Source organism: Erythrolamprus reginae, chromosome 1, assembly GCF_031021105.1.
Source record: "Erythrolamprus reginae isolate rEryReg1 chromosome 1, rEryReg1.hap1, whole genome shotgun sequence".
NCBI classification, from domain to species: domain Eukaryota; kingdom Metazoa; phylum Chordata; class Lepidosauria; order Squamata; family Dipsadidae; genus Erythrolamprus; species Erythrolamprus reginae.
The window spans coordinates 94,990,067-95,011,724 of NC_091950.1; the positions used below are offsets into that span (position 1 = coordinate 94,990,067).

The window sequence follows — 21,658 nt, forward strand, 5'->3', positions numbered from 1 at the left end:
ATGCGGAGAGCGATGCATAGGCAACAACAACTGAAAGATTATTATCAAAGAAAATGAGGCCACCTGTGGTTGGGTGGGGCTGTGGTAATTGGTGAGGCTGCTATAAAGAGCAGCCTGTGGGTTTGGCCATTGTGGAGGATTATCTGATCGTTGTGTTTCATGCCTGCTTTCCTGACTTTGACTTTTTGTGTGCTGATTTTTCCCCGCTTTGAAACTAAACCAGAGCAAAGTGTGTTTCACTTTGTGAAAGAAGAAGGACTGTGAATTGCCTCACAGCTGTAAGCTAAGTATCTCAGAACTGATAAGGGACTTGTACAAATTACCAATTTGTTTGGAGACCAGTGCTCTTTGCTATACAAAAAGAGTGCTCTGTTTATTTGCATTTTCGGTATAAAGAACATTGTTTTGAATTTTCAAACGTGTGTGTGTCTGAAATTGTATCTGTGCATTTTTGGGAGGATTCTACCAGAAAGCTTGACAGAACATTGTCCAGCATAGGATTGGCCCACAGTGATATGGTAGAGTGCCCTGGCATCCTTGCCTACCCCATTGTCCCCCTGAATGGTTCTGATTTTATCTCCCTGGTCCCAGGGATGGTCTGGGCGGGAATGTGACAGGCTGGTATAGGGATGGTTGCGTCGCTCTACAAGTCTCTTCTATGTGGTTCTGCCTTTGGCAGCGGCCGCAAATGGCTTCTTTGAATTTGCAGGATGCCCTGGTATGACCCCCCCTAGGCAGCCGGAATACCATGACTGCCTTTGTTCAAAGTCTCTGGGGCTCACTCATCGTCCTTGTTGGACATGGTGCACGTGGTCATCCTCCTCTGCATCCAGGACCTCAGTCATCCAATCAGTCTGGGTATGGTTGTGATGGATTCCACTGGTTCTTTGGATGTCGGCTGCAGAGTTTTCTGACGATTCAGCGGCTCTTGCTTCTTCAACCACATCTTTAAAAATTGCTCCCTTTTTGGATCATCAATTTATTTTGTGTGTCGAGGTCTGTCATACTTAAGATAATCTTTTCTTTCATCATTTCCTCTGGATTTATGAACTCGCGCTTGGATGTGATTTCCCAGAGTTTAGCCACAAAGTTGTTGACCGATTCACCTTTGTTTTGGCACCGATGGTAAAACTCATTTTTGCTAACCATCAAAGAGTCCGAAGGCTCGTAGTGTTCTTGTAGCTTGGCTTGTAGGGTTGTCCAAGAGATGGACTCGATGTCCATTGGTGCCATCAGGGTCTATGCCATCTTGTATGTTTGTGGCATGTAATAGGTGAGGAAGAGAACGCTCTTCCTGTTGTCTCGTAGATCCTGGAAGTTGTTTGCCTCCATGCAGAATATGCATAAACGAGACATATAGGTGGCCATTTTTCTGTCTTCAGATCGAAGAAGGCAGAAGCTGGCGATGTTTGTGTAGTCATCCTCTAGTTTGGATGGGCAGGTCAGCGCGTGCTTCTAAGATGGCCGCGGATACCACAAGGTGCCTTTGTCCTGTAGTCTTCTTCAACCACCTTTATTGCCATTTTTAGATTTGCATGTAAATGAAGAGCTCAAGAAAAGTTCAGCACCTTTATTGTCTATTAGCTAGAACTAATACGGATTACCGATGAGCTGCAGGGAAGCCGCTTTTAAGGACGTCTCTGAAACTAACCGGCCAGTGCCAGCAGTTTATTTCTGCCACCACTATATTGGCCAATCAGAGGCGGCTAAGAAAATTTACTCCGTGCATCAATATGGAACCGTTGAGATTTAGGTGAACACATTCATGGATCTTGACCACATCAACTATGTATGAAAAATTATTCCAACAACCCATACAACACTCCCACCAGACTTGCTATTTGTATATATCCCTTTTCATTGTTAAAAACAATCCCAAAGAGGACTGGTAAAGTTGTTTCAATTCTATTTCTAATATTGAATAATAATGAATATGAATAATGAATAATTTAAAGTGTATACAGTGTTCCTTCGATTTCCGGGGAGGATGCGTTCCGAGACCGCCCGCGAAAGTCAAATTTCCGCGAAGTAGAGATGCGGAAGTAAATACACTATTTTTGGCTATGGACTGTATCACAAACCATCCCTTAACACTTTAAACCCCTAAATCACCATTTCCCATTCCCTTAACAACCATTTACTCACCATTATTACTGGTACTCACCATTGAATAAGACACTTAGTGATCCTGATATTTATAAACATAATTATTTATTAACAATAATTATTTTTTTTGTTATTTATTTGCAAAAAATATTAGTTTGGCGATTATATATGACGTCATCGGACGGGAAAAACCGTGCTATAGAAAAAAAACCGCAAAGTATTTTTTAATTATTTTTTTAAAAAAAACCGTGGTATAGGCTATTCGCGAAGTTCGAACCCGCGAAAATCAAGGGAACATTGTATATTTATCTTTAAAGCTTCTCAGCAAAGTGACCCAATTGGTGGTTTGATGATTTAAAGCTCTTTTTTTATACAACAAGATCTTATCAGTTTGAAAATGGAGTCACCAAGAATTGAGTTTTACTTGGGAGAGTTTTTAATCTTCACAGTAGATGATGAAGTTATTTTTATCTCCCTCTCTGCTGCTTCTAATAGACTAGACCCCTGGTTCCCAATGTGGGGGGTCACAGGGGGGCAATTTCATTTTAATGGGGGCAATTGGAACCTTGTTTAAACCTAGTTAATAGCCTTTTAGGCTCCCTCTGCATGAGTTCACTTTTTGAATAATACGCATTATATGTCATGGGGGTGGGGCTCAGGATTTTAGAGATGCTTAGAAGAGGCATGGCCAAAAAGAAAGAAAGAAAGAACTGGACTAGACTTCATAGTTTTACTAGGAAATAGTGCTAGCACTGCCATTATCTCAACAGATCCAGGGTACCTATTAAAATTAAAGTCTAACCTTTGAATTATTTTGGGTAAGGAAAAACTTAACATTTAATCCATCACTTTGAATAAAGAAATAAAACCTGGGTCTTTTAGTTGTTTTGAGCTGCAACAGTCACAACGTCTTAATATTCTTTGAGTTGAGCAGACTGATGTGATTGGAAGCTTAAAACATTTGGGAGGAACTAACTTTATTTAAAAATTCAAAATATGATTTACCAAGCTTTTCCTATTCTTAGCTGAGACAAAAAGTAAATGCTGGAGATGAATTACCAACCCCAGAAACTTGCTCCTTTCTCTCTGTCTCTTTCACAAATGGGTTAATATCTGTTATCTCTACTGGGAGGCTGGCAAATATTAGCATTAGGTCAGCTGGGAACAACTCTTTGGCTACTTGTACAAAGAGCAATTACACAGTCCCCTCCTCTGCATGAGAACAGGATTTGAGGAGTAGAGAATCAACACTCATTGCACAGGAGAGACAATTGAGAAATTTCCAACTCAGGACCTGGGTTATGGGTTTTATATGACTGCAACTGAAGACTGCAAGATTACATGGATCTCTTTAGCAATCCTTTGGTGGGTGGGTGGGAAGCAATCGGACAGATCACATCTCTAACAATGGTAGGCTCTTCTGATTGCCTAAAGGTCATGGCTGTCTTTTAAACCCAGGGTCCTCACCAGGCACAATGTATCTTATTATTTATTTTATTATTATTTATTAGATTTGTATGCCGCCCCTCTCCGAAGCCTCGGGGCGGCTCACAACAGTAATACAAAAACAATATAACAGTGAGACAAATCTAATATTAAAATAAAACATATCTAAAACCCCAACAATTAAAACCATACAACACATACATACCAAACATAAAATATAAAAGCCTGGGGGAGGATGTCTCAGTTCCCCCATGCCTGGCGATAAAGGTGGGTCTTGAGTAATTTGCGAAAGACAAGGAGGGTGGGGGCCGTTCTAATCTTTGAGGGGAGTTGATTCCAGAGGGCTGGGGCCGCCACAGAGAAGGCTCTTCCCCTGGGGCCCCCCAAATGACATTGTTTGGTCGACGGGACCCGGAGAAGGCCAACTCTGTGGGACCTTATCGACCGCTGGGATTTGTGCGGTAGAAGGCGGTTCCGGATGTATTCTGGTCCAATGCCATGTAGGGCTTTAAAGGTCATGACCAACACTTTGAATTGTGACGGGAAACCGATCGGCAGCCAGTGCAGGCTGAACAATACAGTTTAGATTCATAGGATCATTGCAGTGCACATGGGAAGCCCTTCTATACCTGCCAGCCAAGAAGGAAATTAGCAGCCTTCATACAAATTAACATAACTATTAGTGAATGAACTTTTAAATAGGGAGATATTGATGTATGTATTGTCCCATACTAGGGGTCTCCAAACTCAGCCATTTTTTGTGTGTTCCCCTTGTCATAGTCACATCAAGCCTGATACCATAGGATTTGTTAGTGGCACTGTCTTCAGCAGAGGCCAGCTCCATCACATTGGTTATCACCCCTCCTGCCATGACCGATGGACCCTGATGGGTTTCAGAGGGAGCTGGGAGTTGTTATTGCGTCCCTTCAAAGCCTTTGTTGCCACGTGGAATAAATGGGTGGGTGGGAGGGTTTAGATCAGATTGCACCGGTATCTCACCTCTTGAGGGTGGATTTGGCATTTTCCATGGCTCATGACAGATGAAATGACAGAAGAAACATATAGAGCAGTGATGGAGAAACTATGGCATGCATGCCACAGGGGACATATCTGAGGGCATGCAAGGCATTGTCTTATGTCAGCTCCAGAGTGCATGTGTGCGTTGGCGAGCTGATTTTCAGCTTTCTTTTCGGCCGTTTTTGCTCTTCCCAGGTTTCAAGCTAGCCTCCTGAAGCCTGGGGACGGCAAAAAATGGCCCAACGGGCCAACCAAAAATTCACTTGTGTGCGTCACGCCCAGCCTCCTTTCCGCTGTCATAGAAACATAGAAGACTGACGGCAGAAAAAGACCTCATGGTCCATCTAGTCTGCCCTTATACTATTTCCTGTATTTTATCTTAGGATGGATATGTTTATCCCAGGCATGTTTAAATTCAGTTACTGTGGATTTACCAACCACATCTGCTGGAAGTTTGTTCCAAGGATCTACTACTCTTTCAGTAAAATAATATTTTCTCATGTTGCTTTTGATCTTTCCCCCAACTAACTTCAGATTGTGTCCCCTTGTTCTTGTGTTCACTTTCCTATTAAAAACACTTCCCTCCTGGACCTTATTTAACCCTTTAACATATTTAAATGTTTCAATCATGTCCCCCCTTTCCCTTCTGTCCTCCAGACTATACAGATTGAGTTCATGAAGTCTTTCCTGATATGTTTTATGCTTAAGACCTTCCACCATTCTTGTGGCCCGTCTTTGGACCTGTTCAATTTTGTCAATATCTTTTTGTAGGTAAGGTGTCCAGAACTGAACACAGTATTCCTTTGTTTCTGAAGACCTGTCAGAGGTCTTCAGAAACTTATTCAGCTTTGGACAATTACAGCCAGGCTTTGCATACCTCTGCCCATTTCTTCTGCAGCTGACAAAACTTTCCTGAAGGCCTCTGCAGCTGATAACAGAAATCCAGATTGATCCATAACTCTATTATCGGCAAGAGAGGCATTCTGTAATGGCCTGATAGCAGAACTACAGATCGATCCGGAGTTCTGTTATCAGCTAGAGACCTTCAAGAAAGCCTTGTTGGCCGCAGAAGAAATGGGCTGAGCTGTATGAGGCCTGGTTGCAACTATGTGAAAATAAGTAGTAGGGCAGCTCCACTTCCGTTTCGTTTCCAAATTTCCACTTGGCCCGTTGTGCCATTTTTCACCACCCTCAGGCTTCAGGAGGCTTTCCTGAATCCCGGGGAGAGCGAAACACAGTCCAATGGGCCTACTGGAAGTTCAGAAGCTTCAGTGAGACCTGTGTGCATGCGTAGGTTGACTGTGTGGAGGGTGGTGTGCATGCATGGGGGCAGTGCAAGAGTTGTGCCTATGTGTGGGGACAGCGCAGTTGCTGTGCACATGCATGGGAGGGCATTGCATTATGGATGTGAGTATGCACGTGCATGCTATCTCACGTGGGCACCCTTTTGGCATCCGAGCCAAAGTTGGCTCTTCTATGGCATGTGGACTTCAACTCCCAGAATTCCTGAGCTAGCATGATTGGCTCAGGAATTCTGGGAGTTGAAGTCCACAAGTCATAAAAGAGCCAATTTTGCCTAGCCCTGATCTAGAGCATTGCTAGCATTCTACAAGGGGAAAAAAACTTGACTGAAAAAGGTTAGAACCACTATTTAGGCCTACCTTGTACCTGTCGCTGTTTCAGGTGACACATTGCCTTCTTGGCTAGAGGGGGCTGGGAGAACTCCCTTCACGGGTTTGTGAAAGATTTTTTTCAATATTGGTTAGACATTTTCTTTCATTCACTTGTAGTTGGATCCTGGCCTAGTTGCTAATCCAGAGAAGATGTTTGAATGGTTTGAACCTGCTGAGCCTAATGAAATAGATGGGAGTCAACCACCGGTTCTTTAAATTTTGTCCCTCCTGGCTTGTTAAGATGGCCCAGGGTGTTGTATGAGTGGATCCTGGTGGTGGTAGAATCTTCAAGTCATGGAGTTATTTATCTCTACCTCTTCATTCGCTACCTCCTCAGAAGCTACTGCCGAAACCCACTATGTTAGACAATTATCTAACTGCCCAGAATCTATAATTGGCTTTTGGGGGAAACTGATGGTGGAGGTAGTTGCACAAAGCTTCATAGGACTCAGGATGAAGTGGATTATCTGGATTCTAACTACAATAAAAATACGAGATCCAAAGGTTTCTAGTTTTATTTGCGGACAGTTTCATTTTTTTTAGAAACATGAAGAAACTAGTTCAATTAACTGGACCAAATCCTGACCAAAAGAAAAAAGAAAGCTAGAGCACCATGTGACGTTGAAGTTCAAAACTCTGAGAAAAGCAAGTTATGCACAGTGTTTAATGAACTTAGGTCAAAACTGAGGTGAAAATCCTCAAAGATAAACAAGCTCAAGAGGCATGGGAGATAAACAGATACCAACAATCCCCATAAGGAAAATTGGAGGGGAAATAAGTCTGTCTAAATGAACAGTAGGTTCATGGATATGCTAAGAGAGAAGATGGAAAGGAGAAGTAAGAGGGGTTAGTGAGGAGTACAAGTTATAGCCCAAGCTTTCAGATGGAGCTGGGATTTAAAACTGAAATAATAAAACAAGGTTAGTGAGGAATGTAAAATAAGGTTTTTCTTGGGAGTACATCAGAAATTAAAAAAAAATCGAGAAGGCTACTCATTTTTTGCATGGGGAAGTAATAATAGGATATAGGGAGAGGATATGATTATTTTACAACTTTGGAACTTCTTGAATGAATTTAAGATTCCAAGACCAAATAAATTAAATCCCATGGTATTGAAAGAACTGGTTGAAATAATCTAGAATTTACTATACCATTTAAAGACTCCTGGGGAACAGGAAGCAGTTGGAAGGATTAGAGAGAAAAATAAACAGAATTGTATTATTCAAAAGAAGAAAGGAAGACTAAGTAAATGAATTTGCAAGATACTTAACAGAATATCTAAAGCAGCGTTTCCCAACCGGTGTGCCGTGGCACACTAGTGTGCCGCGAGACATGGCCAGGTGTGCTGCCAAGCTCCAGCTTGCCGGTACTTCCGTCCTGGGGCTCCCGCTCGCAGCTGTCCCCCGGCTCCTGCTCGATGCCGCGGTTTTCGGCGCTCTCCTGCTGGGCCCCAAAGAAGGAAGGCAGGAAGAAGGAGAGCTCCATTCTTTGCGCCTTTTTCCCGCCTTCCTTCTTTGGGGCCCAGCAGGAGAGCGCCGAAAACCGCGGCATCGAGCAGGAGCCGGTTGACAGCTGCGAGCGGGAGTCCCAGGACGGAAGTACCGGCAGCGCCCCGCACAGCTGGAGCTTCTCTGGCGTCGACGGCAAGTGTCCTTTGTGGCCAGGCGGGAGAGCACTGGCGGTGGGAGCGCGGGGGGGGGGGGTCGCAGCGGCCGCAGGCAGTCGCAGGGAGATGGCGGCGGCAAGAGGGGGCGCTCTCTCTCTCTCAGCTGACTGCAAGCGGGAGCCCTGACGGTGGCGGTTGGACGTGCTGCTGGACGTCGTACATGCTGGCGCTGCGGGCCTGGCATATACGGTGTCCAGCAGCACGTCCAGCTGCTGCCGTCAGGGCTCCCGCTTGCAGTCAGCTGAGAGAGAGAGAGAAAGAAAGAGAGACATATAAGAGAGGCAGAGAGAGAGAGAAAGAGAGACATAGCAAGAGAGGCAGAGAAAGAGAGACAGAGCAAGAAAGAGAGGCAGAGAAAGAGAGATAGAGAAAGAGAGAGAGAAAGAGAGACATAGCAAGAGAGACAGAGAGAGAGAAAAAGAAAGAGAGACATAGCAAGAGAAAAAGAGAGACTTAGCAAGAGAGGCACAGAGAGAGAGAAAGAGAAAGAGAGACATAGCAAGAGAGACAGAGAGAGATAAAGAGAGAGAAAGAAAGAGAGATAGCAAGAGAGGCAAAGAGAAAGAAAGAGACATATAGCAAGACAGTGAAAGAGAGAGAGAGAGCAAGAGAGAGAAAAAAGCAAGAAAGAGATGGCAAGAGAGACAGAGAGAGAGAGAGAGCAAGGGAGAGAGAAAGACATAGAGGAAGGGAAGGAGGGAGAGAGAAAGAGAGCAAAAAAGAGAGGAAGAAAGAAAGAGGGAAGGAGAGAGAGAAAGAAGGGAAGGAAGGAAAAGAGAGAAAGAGGGAGAAATAGAGCGAAAGGGAGGAAGAGAGAGGGTTTTTTTGTCCAAACTTTTCTTTAGCCCGCCCCCCCGCCCCTCCCCTTTCAGTGTTCCCCAGGATTTTGAAAATATGAATAAAGTGCCGCGGCTCAAAAAAGGTTGGGAAACACTGATCTAAAGGACCTTAGAATTTTTTTTTTACTAGAAGCTGGTGTGGATTTGTCAGCAACAGGTTGTACAAGTTAGACAATTGTATCACCTAAAACAGCTCCTTTATATAGCTTACATGCTTATCAGCACTCTGTAAAAATTAGAAAGTTTGTAGTAAATCCTAGCAGACCCTTATGTTCAATGCTGCCCATATTTATCAGTTAAAAAGTAATGATCTGTGAGAAAGAACTACATCGTACTTCAGATCAGCATGAGTGATACACCACAACGTAACTTCAGTTACCAAATCAAAGGAAGGAGACAGCTGTTTTGATTCATGCAAGTAGCTAAGTTCTAGCTTCACTGAGGTCACTACTTACAGCTGTGTCAATATTTGTCACATACAAAATGTTGGACCAGGTCCTGAAACAGCTAAAAATACAGACCAACTACCCTACATTGGAATTCTAAATCTTACTGCCTCAGAGACCCACAACAGCTTATAATGCTTACAATGGTGGGAAGTGAGTAACTTCAGAGACAAAAAGATAAATCTTCAGGTATGTGGAGAACAATTTGAAAGTGTTTAGTAACAAAGCATCTGCTTAATAAGAAGTAAGCTGATATTATTGTCCTCTACTACTGTTCTAATTTCACATAGTGCTTCAACTACTATATTTTTCAGAGTATAAGACACACTTACCCCCCACTAAAATAGGTTGGAAATGGTGGTGCATCTTATACACCGAATATAGATATTTTAGGCTCCCAAAGCCGTGCTCCGTATAAAAACGGGTGAGTAGAGGATTTGGGAGGTCTACAGAGTGACCCCCAAGGGCTGGGGGGAAGGCAAAAATGGCATTTTTTTGTGAAGAACAGCTGAAAAACTGGCCATATTGCACAAAAACAGGGTGTGCAGAAGGTTTGGGGGGGGTCTGCAGAGAGCTGCGGAAGGCAAAAACTTTTTTTCATACTTATCTCTTTGAAACCTTGCTGCGTCTTATAGTCTGAAAAATATGATATATTAGATTACTTCTGGGTTTCTTTTTCCTGGTCAGATATACACACTCCTAAAGAAAGAACTAGAATACAACCCACGTCATATATTTATTTTCTAAGAAGGTCTGCAGGATATATGTGGGCCCTTTATTGGAAATAAAGATTACAACTGAAATTTGGACTTTTGCTTCACAGCATACCTTTTTTTAAATGAAAAGAATCATGTGGTAAGTAGATGACAAAATGCCACAGTAAAGCTGCAACATCATCAGTAAATAGCAATGCTGTGATAGCACAGCCAACTAGAAAACTGCTTACCAAGTTTTAAAAAATTACAATATTCCAGATACAGTATACCCATTAACAAATAAAATCAGATATATTCAACTACAGTAGTACCTCTAGATATGAGCTACTCCACATGCGAGTATTCCAAGTTACGAGCCGTGACATGAGCGAAATTTCTGTTTGACACCCGAGCTCAAATTCGGGATACGAGCCGAGCTTCCACTAGGTGGCGCAAGAATCTCCTTGCTTCCGGTTATTTCGGCGTGAAAAAAAAAGTCTAAAGGCATTCGTTCGAGATGCGAGTTGATCAACTTACGAGCTCGGGTCTGGAACGAATTAAACTCGTATGTCGAGGTACCACTGTAGCTTTTTATGAGAAAACCATTAGAAATTGAGGATTCAGCATCAAATAAGATAACATGGCAAAGTATCTGCTCTATATCAGGTAACTAAGTAGCGCAGCTTTGTTAGGCTTTGTTTTTCTTCATAAAATAGGCAACACTGAACTTGCTTATCTATACTTTATTAAAAGTAGAACTGTGGATGATTATAAGAAATATATGTTTTGTGCAGACATACATTTCCAAATTGTTTTATTAAGTAATCACACACAATTTTGTTTTGATATATTTACTGTTCAACTGTATAATTTCAGGCAATAACAAAGAGACAAAAATGCTGCCTTGCAGAAAGGAATAACTACAAATATATTCCTATCAAATATTGTAGGAAAATACTTATATTTAAATATTTTGGGAACTAAACATTGTAGCTTCTTAATATGAATCAAGATAAATAATGAGCAAAACCTGATTCTTATAAGCAAGGACCATTTAAGAAAGTAAAGGAAGAAACAGATCTGGCAACTAAATTGAGACTTATTTTTAATTTTATCCTTGGAAACAAGGTTTCTATGTCATTGAATATGGGTATGTTTTTCTAACTGATCTTTGCCTCATAAATATGCTGTAAAACCCAAGTGGAAAGAAATAATTATTTTGCATCTGCCTCTTTGGGCCCAAACAAATGTGTTTACCTTATTATTTAAATAGTGTCTCTGTTTTATAGTACAGTATATAGACTATACAGTATTACAATGTCTACGGAGATTCTCAGTCAATCAGGTCATGGTTGTCTCAAAGGTGCTTTTGCAAGACGCAACTGGACTGAAGACATTTCGCTTCTCATCCAAGAAGCTTCTTCAGCTTCTGACTGGATGATAGGTAATGAAAATATTTCATTTGAAAAAGCACCTTTGGGATACAGACTGTAAGGCCTCTATTGCTTACTTGGATTTATTTATTTAAAAACCCTCTTTTTATGGGGGAGAAGAAAGAAAATTCAGTGTATACTGAAATATCAATAGTTAGAGATATTAAGAGTTTCACCACATTGAATGATGAGACTTAGCAAAGACTGTTTTATTAATTTCAATATTTACTTGATCTCAAAAAGAATTATTTTGTCGACATCACAACTATAGGGATATATAATTCTCAGCAAGACTGCAATGATTTAATTTAGCCTGTCCAAGATCATGTATGACCCTGCAGAATTTGCTTGCACTTATCAATCACATGATTTGGATAGTCAATAGACAGATTGCTCTCAGAGCCACATTGAACATTACACGTGAAGGGATATAACCAACTGAGTTATTAAAACTATTTAACTGAACCACCTGATCAATGCTTGCCTGCATTATGACTGTATTTTTTTTTAAGAACTGCAAATAGATACGAACAGTTCTCGCTCAATTTAAACCAATATTGACTGTACGTAAAAGGTTAGTTAGTGAACATTTTTAATAACTAACTTCTGGTTTATTCAATGAGCCTAGCATGCAATTCAATCATAAAGGTTCTAGGCATTGATAATTCAGCCAAATTTGAAGTCGAACGTAGACTTACGACTCCACTTATGGCTATGGACACAACTTCCAACTATAATGGGTAGGGTTCATTCTTCTTTTTTTTCTTGTGCCATATCCGTCATTGGACGTTGGCAAACCTATTTTTATCAACAACCACATGAAAAAGTGTTGAATTTTGTCCAAACCAGTCCCTTAGATTTTGAAGCCACAATGCTTTATTACAATTGTTAGAATTGAGGACTAACTCTACCAATATTCTGTGCTTTTAAGGCATCATGTTGCCCTTTCAGCATTTTAGAAAAAAGCAAATTGCTTGTTGCTTGTTTGTTGTTGCTGGGGTGAGGTGGGGTGGGGTGGTGGATTATTGTTTTTATTTTTTGTACATTGGATTTTTAATTTTTGGTAAGCCATCTAGAGTCACTGAAAGTGAATGGGCGGCTGTATCAATTCTCTAAATAAATGAAATACATAAATTCCAGAGAATCCAAAATAAACACAATGCTCAGCTTCCGAATTCTACCTCAACGATTTCTGCCGTAGCATTAAAACCAACATTCCCTTGAAGATTAAACATGTCACTGGGAGAAGCCTGCTCTTGCACAATGCTACATTCTCTCTCAGCAATCTTGATGGCATCTTTGTGCTGGGCAGAGCCTTCTTGTGCTGCAATGTACTTAGTGTTAGAGACAAGGACTTCTGCATTCCTGCCAGGCTCTGTCACACTCGGTGTGTGCACTACCAACACAGCAGGCTGTTCTGAAATGGCAGGATCCTTGAGATCTTTAATGTCAGATTTGGATGAATCATGGATCATATTGTTTTTGTGCTCAAGCTTGTGGCGCTGAAGTTTTTGCGGGAGGCTGTAGGCTATGCCACAAATGTTACACTGATGGGACTTATAGCCGTGATGGGCTTTCTGGTGACGTCGGAATTTTGTTGCTAAATGATAGGACTTGGGACAAAGGAATGGCTGTATGCAGGCATTCATGAGCTTGCAATGTGTGGGGATCGCGCAACGCTTTTCCCACAGACTGTGCACAGGTAAGCCTCACCTGTGTGGTAAATCAGATGACGGAGCAGCTCAGGATGCTACGGGAAGGCACCAACACAGAAATGGTAGTGGAAAGGATGTTCCCTTGTATGCAACCTAAGATGCCCGTGCAGATTGTCTTGTTGATGGAATGATTTGGGACACGAAGGATACGAAGGGAAGATCAATGGGCAAATGATTTCCCGCAATCTGGACAGACATGGGGACTGTGGCCTGTATGCAGTACCTTGTGTTCCTGAAGATCACGCTTGGTGCTGTATGTTTTGTGACACTGTGGTCAGGGGAAAGGCCGTACCCCACTGTGGCCTAGTTTATGCATTCTGAAACTCTCTTCTGAACTGTAGCTCCTGCCACATTCTGGGCACAAGAATGGTTTGTGATCAGTGTGCACAAAATGATGCTTCTTCAAGTGGCAAAGCTGAAGGAAGGCTTTCCCACACTCTTTGCACCTGTGTCGCCTTTTAGTGCTCGATTTTGTGCGAGTGGAATCAGCAGGTTTGTATCTACCTGACTGTTCCTCTTGTCTAGGATTCTCTGCCCTGTCTTTGGGTGTACTAGGAAGATACCCATTCGGGATTTTTTCAGCACAGGATTCTTTCCTTAATGGCTCCGCGTTATCAGTCACAACGGCACTGATGGAAACTTCACTGTGTGATGTTGGGTTTGAACAGGTTTCAGCCAATGTTGCATCTGATTTTATCTCAGCCACCTGCTGTTCCTGAAGATTTTTTTTGCATTCATCATCCTTGGAAACAGGATGTTTGTTAAAAAGTTTATGATTTCTACTCTTTATTTTGGTATTGCACTGTTCAATTTGCAAGAAAGAAGTTGTATTGTTTTTCTTGATATTGACATCTAATCCAAGAATCTGTCCCATATATAGCATTATAGTAACATTCTTCACGAGTTATTAACAGCATAATAAATTGCTGCTTATACAACTGCATCGGGCAGAGTTACTGAATAAAATTCAGCAAGGAAGACTAATATATCTTCTACTACGGTAAGCAGGTCTATCCGTTCATCCGTCCTAGGCAAAGTATATTCTCAGACTCAGTTCCCAATCTTTGAAATTGAGATATTGAATGGAAAAAACCCTGTGATCTGAAATTAATAGTAAAAATTAAAGAATAATAACTAGGAAAGCCTATTTGCAAATGGCTCTTTTGTGGGCTTCATAATGCCATCCATTGGAGTACTATTTGTAAAATAAATAAAAATACAGAAAACAGAGCATTCAAGCTCGAAAAGTTTATCAGATTTTCATTTAAATATTTTCAATAATCTTAGCTTGCCAAATGTGATTGTAAGAGAAGCACTACCTCTATATTACATTTCCTATTTGATTTGCCAGAATGATGTATGATACTGCTTTCTAAATTCTAAATTTCTAAACCATGTACAGTATCTGCAGAGGAATCCTGGACAATATCATCTTTTGGCAGCAAAGTTTCCTCCTGTAGATCTGTAATCTTGGTTTTGGTTATTACTGGCATTTTTTGCAGTGTTTTCTTTTCTGTATCAAGTTCCCCATCTATGTGCCAGGATATTATTTTTCAGACAAGTAGGACTGTCCTGTGAATTAGTTAACCAGCATAGCAATTCACTGCCCATATCAACAGGACAGCAGACTTTGATGTGGAGTTCCCCGTTGATCCATTCCAACATTACATTGGCTTCATCTTCAATACAGCTTTGGTTCACCAGACTATAAAGCACATAGTGTTAAATATTCATTTTGGTGCAAGAAGCAATATCATTCCAGCCCCCCCCCCAAAAAAACCCCCCAGCCTTAAGAACACAGCATAGTTATTAAATAATACAGTATCTGGAATTGGCAATCTAGAGGCTTTCTCTGAGTTTATTTGACTAGAATCATAGAAAGCCCTATCCTTTGTTCCCCTTCTATAACATATTTTAAACACAGTCCTTCTATAGAATGGACACTCTTAACTTCAGAGACCACTATTCAAAAATATCCTTCGATGTGTCTAATGTTAAAATATTTTGCTTCATTATGTATTTGTAAATCTATACTAAGCATTTTGTGTGGTCAGGGTTCCAAATAGCATCCAAAACTAAATCAGAGTCAGAGGCAAAGTATTCCTCAAAGTTCCAATTTATTAGCAGAACCATGCTGGCACATCTGGGAGAAGCCCGAATCTGAAGTCCTGGGGTTTCTCCACCCAGTTGAAAGTTCATTCCCTTGTTCCCACGCCCTCAGGTTCATCACATTAACCAATCGTCAACTGCCAACTTGGCAAAAACACCCATCTCCTTCAGTGCAGGTGCAGAGGTGCAAAGAAAAAGGATGTCCTTGACTATGTGGAAAGAGTTTGTTATGGCTCTACGCAGACAGCCCTCATGCAATTCCCCCTCCCAAATTCCCATAGCAAAGAATATATATTAAAATAGCGTAAAGTATGGCAGGCCAAAGACCCCCAACTAAAATGGCTTCGGCCTAACATATATCTTCTTTTAATAGTTTTAGAATCTACATGTTTGGATCGGGGCGGATTCCTCTTACCTGCTGCTACTGGTGCACTGAGCGCGCAGCACAAAGATTCTCAGCATGATTTTGCCTCTGTGCATGCACAGCAAGCAAAAACGCACCAAAATCTCATGAGGGGATGCATGTGTATGTGATTTTTTACTTCCGCACATGCTAGGAAGCAAAAAATTGCTGAACTCTCACGCGTGCATTTATCCTCATGAGACTTTGCTTCTGCGCAAGAAAAAAATTCAAGAAAAAAGATGGTGGCGCCCAAAGGACCAGCATCAGAGCAGTCACACGCAAATTGCGCAATCTAGCGGCCATTACGGTGTGCAGTCATCTACCAACTGGTAGAAACCCATTACTGGTTTGGATGTTTATTACCTATTGTTAATAATGCATTAACTGTAATGTGTTTTTTTGGTTTAAAGTTAGTGGACCATTGATTGGCTACTTTGCCCTTAATATATTTGGAGATAAAAACAATCAATGTAATACTCATACATAATTATTAAAATTAAATATTAATATTCTTTACAAAAATTCACAAGGGAAATTTTCACTGATAGTAGGTGCTTCAAATTCAAGCTAAAGCTATCATTTTATATATATTATAGTTGGACAAGGAAAGCAATGAAATAGTGTTTTATCGTGGGTGTAAATATGGAGTAGCAGTTTTTAAAAGTTGAGGCTAAATCTCTGTATTTGTGACCATTACTTGGTTTCAATCTTGCCCATAAGAAGCTTATTATATATTTACCACTTCTGTCCCTGAACTGCAAAACGGAACTGAAAGATTACTAACTGTATAGATATAGATGTGGAGCTGATGATGGCATACTGAAGTACGCCTAACCTAATCCTCTCTCAAATAAAAGTTTAAAACAGTATTTTAAAATTAGAAAGAATTAATGGCTAAGGAGAAATCTAGTGAATAAAGTGACTAATAAATCTAGTGAATAAATGGAATAAATCTAGTGAATAAAAATAGAACAAATCTAGTCAATAAATGGTCAACTACAGCAACAATTACAGAAATCATGACCTCCTATACTTGTCTATGTCTTGCATGAAGATTAGAATTTCTCATTTGCGTTTATAGATACTTATTTGGTAGACATTGCTACTTAAGAACACATTCCTTCCTTCACATTTCCCTACCTGTTATAATCTTCCTAATCACTTATGCCAGAGAAGATGCCATTTTTTCTTTCATTACAGTTATTTGTTTTCAAAATTTATCTAGCAGATATGCTCTGCCCTTTAATAAATAGTTTTCATTTAATGGATTTATTTTCATTATTTTCAATGGATTGTAATCTTTTAAAAGTTTTATCTGCTCATATTTATGTCAAGTATTAAAAAATTCTTAGCTGATTAAGAATTTTTATCAGAATTGTGTATGATTAATAATGAAAAATGTTGCTTAATTTTTACTTTTTATTTCCATGTTCAATTGCCAGAGTTTGCATTATCTGAAAAGTATTTCATCTTCTAAGTTGGTTGGATAACTTGTAAGATATCCGAGCAATTTATAGAAAAATGTATGGCACCTGACAGATACTTTATGGGAAAATGCTATTTTAAATAAATGCATTGTCTACTTAAACATGAGTATACTTTCACCTATCAAATTACTAAGAGTAGCAGTATCTAGCTAAGTACAGCCAATTTCTACTAGAACTGATTAATGGTTTAAAAATTATCCAGACTTTCTGATAAACATTATCTCATCAAGTAAACTGGGGATTTAAAGGTTCTAGTAACAAAGGTTGATGCCATTTAGAATAAGAGGCTTAGCATATAGCTTTTGCAACACAAGATAATCAAAGCAGAGTCAGTCTACACAACCTTGCTGCATTTGTTACATAGCTATTGTAGCCAATTTTATCAGGAAAAAGCTCCAAGAGAGCAAGACCCCCCCCCAAAAAAGAGTTAACCAGCTAATCAGCAATAAAGATGGCAGAAATGAAGGAAATCTCTAGTTGCCATTGAAAGCTGAATTTCTGCAGTATAAATACGATGCCTATTTATAATCTATCATTTATTTATTAATGGTTAAGCTTACTTAAACATATACAGTGGTACCTCTACTTACGAACTTAATTCGTTCCGTGACCAGGTTCTTAAGTAGAAAAGTTTGTAAGGAGAAGCAATTTTTCTCATAGGAATCAATGTAAAAGGAAATAATGCGCGCAAACCCATTAGGAAAGAAATAAAAGCTCAGAATTTGGGTGGGAGGAGGAGGAGGAGGAAGAAGAGGAGGACAGTCGCTGTCGAAAGAAAAAGGTGAGGTTAGCGTCCCCTTTTGCCTTTCTGCACCCAGACCCTCCATATCAAAAAAATTCAAAACTTTGCTTAAAAATAAAAAGAGGGACTCTGAGGTGGCGAGGAGCATGCACCTCCCATACACCCGGCGCGAGGCTACCTCCCATTCACTGCACCAGAAAGAGAAACCCAGGGGGAATAATAATAATATAATAATTTATTAGATTTGTATGCCGCCCCTCTCCGAATGGCAGGAAACTGTCCGGGCCTTCGTTACGCGCTCAAATTTCCTGGGAATTTTTTCCGGGCTTGGGTTCTTAAGTAGAAAATGGTTCTTAAGAAGAGGCAAAAAAATCTTGAACGCCTGGTTCTTATCTAGAAAAGTTCTTAAGTAGAAGCGTTCTGAGGTAGAGGTACCACTGTACATTCTCTCACCTTCTTGATTTTTTTGAACTTTATTAAATATGCACAACAGCTAGAGAGGTTCCCCAGCTACTCAAGTTATAGAGCAGTGATGGCGAACCTTTTTATCCTTGGGTGCCCACACCCATAATGCAATCCTCTCCCATACGTTTCACCACACATGCCCATGTAATCCCCCCATTTTGGCCTCACATCCCAAAACAATGGTGGGAGAGGGGAAAAGCCTCCCATCCCCAAATGGAGCTGGGGGGTGGGGAGCCTTGCCTGCCTGAACAGCACTTGGGTGGAATCTCCAGAAGGCACGAGCTGCAAAAAGTGAGGAGAAAGCATGAGCTTGTCTGACTCGAAAATCAGCTGGCTGGAGGGACACACTCACACATGTGCAGTGGAGCTGAGCTGGTCAACGGCTTGTGTGCCTGCAGAGAAGGTTCTATGTGCCACTTGTGGTGTGCCTGCCATAGGTTTGCCATCACGTTTATAGAGCAATCTTTAGAAAATTCAAAGTTAACTGTAGATAAAGACATTTGACTGCAAGTTGAAACCAGGCACATGTAAAAATGGACATACCCGTGACTGTTCATGTTTAGTTCCAGGCTTCAAATGTGTGAGGTCATTCATATGATTACTAATTTGTGTACATTATCACATCCAAGAATTTGTAATACAATACTTAACGTTAAGGTCTGTATGAGACATTTTTAACTTGATTATAAATATCTTTTTTTAAAATGATTTTTTATTTGAAATATGTACATAAACACGACAAAGACAAAACTATACATAACCCACCCTACCCCTGCTGTCTCTCTGACAGCCTCATTTACATCTCTTATACGGTGTAGACAATCAATGGTTAATTATCCGGTCTTAAGTATGACCAATTTTTTGGTTTCAAATATTCAACTTTCAATTATACATCTAATCTGTCACAACTAATATCCTAGTTTAGCCTAATATTTTTCTTTTTTATATTACAAAGTTCTATTAAACTTATTCATTCCCTTTTAATGCAGCAATTTTTTTGGTTCCCTCTTTTGTTCAACCATATATAGAATTCTTCCCACACCTTATAAAATCTTGTATTCTTGGTCCTTGAGCTCCAAAGTCAAACTGTCAGCTTCTGCATAATCTAATTTTTTTTTAAATCAATTTTTTTTCTTTTGGTAGTGTTTCATTTTCCCAATACTGTGATATACTTATTCTTGTTGTGGTTATTAAGTGTTGTATCAAGTAATAATGTTCTTTCTTCGTAACTTTCTCAATGATACCAAGTAAAAATATTTCCGGTTTCCTTTCTAGTTTTATTTCTAATATTTCTTTTATCCAGTTTTATTTTATAAATAAAATATCAAGTTGTCTTTAAAAAACAACAAATTACATGAATTAATCCTGAAATGTTCACTGTTATACGAATTGTTATAGTCAACGATCTTTTACATTATCATAGAACTAACCTGGGTATTTTAAGGCCTTCAGGCCACACCTACCTGTGGGCTGTCCCTGTCTGGCCCGATGCATTAGTGTTGGTATGCAAGGGGAATTGATATCCAAGGGATGGAGCGGCAGCAGCCCTCCACAACAGTAGCAGATTCTCATGTGCAGAAGCGAAAAGAACCTGGAAATGGGCAAAGGTAAGTGCCCGCTCACCGCTGCCCACCGCCGTTTGCCCCCCCACTGCCTACTTGCTGCCATTTGCACTACATGACGGCTCCCCCCGCTTGCCGCCCTTTGCGCTACATGGCGGCTTTTCCCTGCCCACTCAACGCCGTTTGCGTACGCGGCGGCTTCCCACCCCACCGTCCACTTGCCGCCGTTCGTCCACCCTTGCCCACGACACACGCCTCTCACTCCAGCGTCCCCCCACTCCTGTCCACTGTGCCGCACTGTGAGCGGCCCGCCCGGTCCTTACCTTGCCTGCAGGGGCGTCGCAGGCATGGTGCTCTCCTGCACCGCAGGCATCTCTCTCCTGCAGCGCGAGAGAACATTGCATGGCCGGAAATGGGCAACAGCTGGAATGGGCAGGCTGCACAGCGAGATTCTGGTTGCTGTGCATGTGCAGCAGCCAAAATCTCGTGCCTGGACATCTTTCCGGCAGCAAAAATTGCCAGTTTCTTTGCTTCCGTGCATGCGCGGCAGCAAAAAACCCAGTACTGTAATTTGTTACGGGAATTGCTCCCACTGCAGCAAATATACCTAATAGTCCTGCCCCTATTTTTTCCCTGCAGTGGTGCAGTGGGTAGAGTGCACTAACTACTAGCTGTAGTTTCAGCAGTTCAAATCTCACCACCGGCTCAAGGTTGATTCAGCCTTCCATCCTTCCGAGGTGGGCAAAATGAGGACCCAGATTGTTGGCAGCAATATGCTTATTCTGTAAATTGCTTAGAGAGGGCTGTAAAAGCACTATAAAGCGGTATATAAGTCTAAATGCTACTGCTATTGCTAAGTTGAGCTGAGAGTCATCCAGCTGGCTTTCATGCCTACTAGGAGCCCACAATTACCAGTATCTTGGTTTCTAGGCCAGCACCTTCCCTGCTACACTAAAAGCGTCTAAACCAGGGGTCCCCAACTTTGGCAACTTTAAGACTTGTGGACTTCCAATGGAAGTCCACAAGACTTAAAGTTGCCAGGAGACTCCTCGTCTTAACACCCAGATTTCTACCTGGTCGACCTATGGGGTCAGCGGGGACAGGGACGAGAGCACCACGACGGGCTTCAGGCCTATTTCTACCTGTCGCTCTTGCCCGCTGTCTGAAGCTCACCGACAAGGAAGCGGGGGCCCCTTCTGTTCTTCGACCTGCGGCCCAAGAAGTAGCGACATTCCGGGCTCCAGAGCGTGTCCCACACACCATACTCCCAACCCTTCTCCGAGGACAGTGAAGTCCCAGGACTAGGCCCTGAGGAAGGTGCCACGCCGGCCAAAAGGGACACTCGCCCTGCATATTCAGGTGGTTGACCTGCAAGAAAAGGACGGTCAGCTCAGGAAATCACATAACACACACACACGCGTGTAAGAAAACCCCTCGCTTAAGCCCGGGCTTCTCTCCACGATGTCTCTCGACTTGGAAGCGGAACGGTCAGCTCCACGAGCGTCTGTTTGCACCCGGGCAAATATCCCTTCACACACCGCCCGACGTTGAGGCGGCGGGCGGAAAAGGAGTTGCCATGGAAACCGGGTTTCGTTTTCCGGTTCGGAGTCGGATGTTTGCGAAGGTAATTTTTGACAGGCGGGAGCGGCTGTTGGGGCGAGCGCGCCGAACGCGCATGGTCAGAGTCGGAAGCGGAGAGCACTGCCCCCCCCCCCTTCTACATGAGATCGACGGCGGATTCGAGCGCGCGCCCCCCGTTTCGAGGTAAATCAGGTCGGGGAGGGGCGGAATTGGCGGGAAAGGCTCCTTCGTCGGGCGGGCATGTTTCCTGCTTCGTCGGCGCGGGCGGACTTC

General features: G+C 41.7%; 3 protein-coding genes across 8 annotated transcripts in view; 1 reads left to right on the forward strand and 2 right to left on the reverse strand.

Annotated features, from left to right (window-relative positions):
- F2 (coagulation factor II, thrombin) overlaps positions 1–21,347 on the reverse strand; it is a 63,680-nt gene extending 42,333 nt beyond the window's left edge. The window contains exons 1-2 of one of the 5 annotated variants that reach the window (XM_070760075.1): positions 21,173–21,347; positions 19,706–19,833 (exon numbers count right to left, since the gene is read on the reverse strand). In XM_070760075.1, the coding sequence (XP_070616176.1) occupies positions 19,706–19,814 (109 nt within the window). In that variant the 5' untranslated portion in view covers positions 19,815–19,833; positions 21,173–21,347. The other 4 variants (XM_070760083.1, XM_070760091.1, XM_070760046.1 and 1 more) reach the window with 4 other exon arrangements.
- Positions 12,485–15,607, reverse strand: ZNF408 (zinc finger protein 408). The gene is given in 7 exon segments (XM_070732953.1): positions 12,485–12,953; positions 12,955–13,007; positions 13,009–13,184; positions 13,187–13,931; positions 14,356–14,569; positions 14,571–14,741; positions 15,561–15,607. Coding segments are annotated over 7 exon segments (1,875 nt in total).
- Positions 19,831–21,658, forward strand: part of ARHGAP1 (Rho GTPase activating protein 1) — a 44,310-nt gene continuing 42,482 nt past the window's right edge. The window contains exon 1 of one of the 2 annotated variants that reach the window (XM_070760111.1): positions 19,831–19,849. The gene's annotated coding sequence lies outside the window, so the exon portion shown is untranslated. Of the gene's footprint in view, positions 19,850–21,377; positions 21,569–21,658 lie in introns of those variants that run through there. The other variant, XM_070760103.1, reaches the window with a different exon arrangement.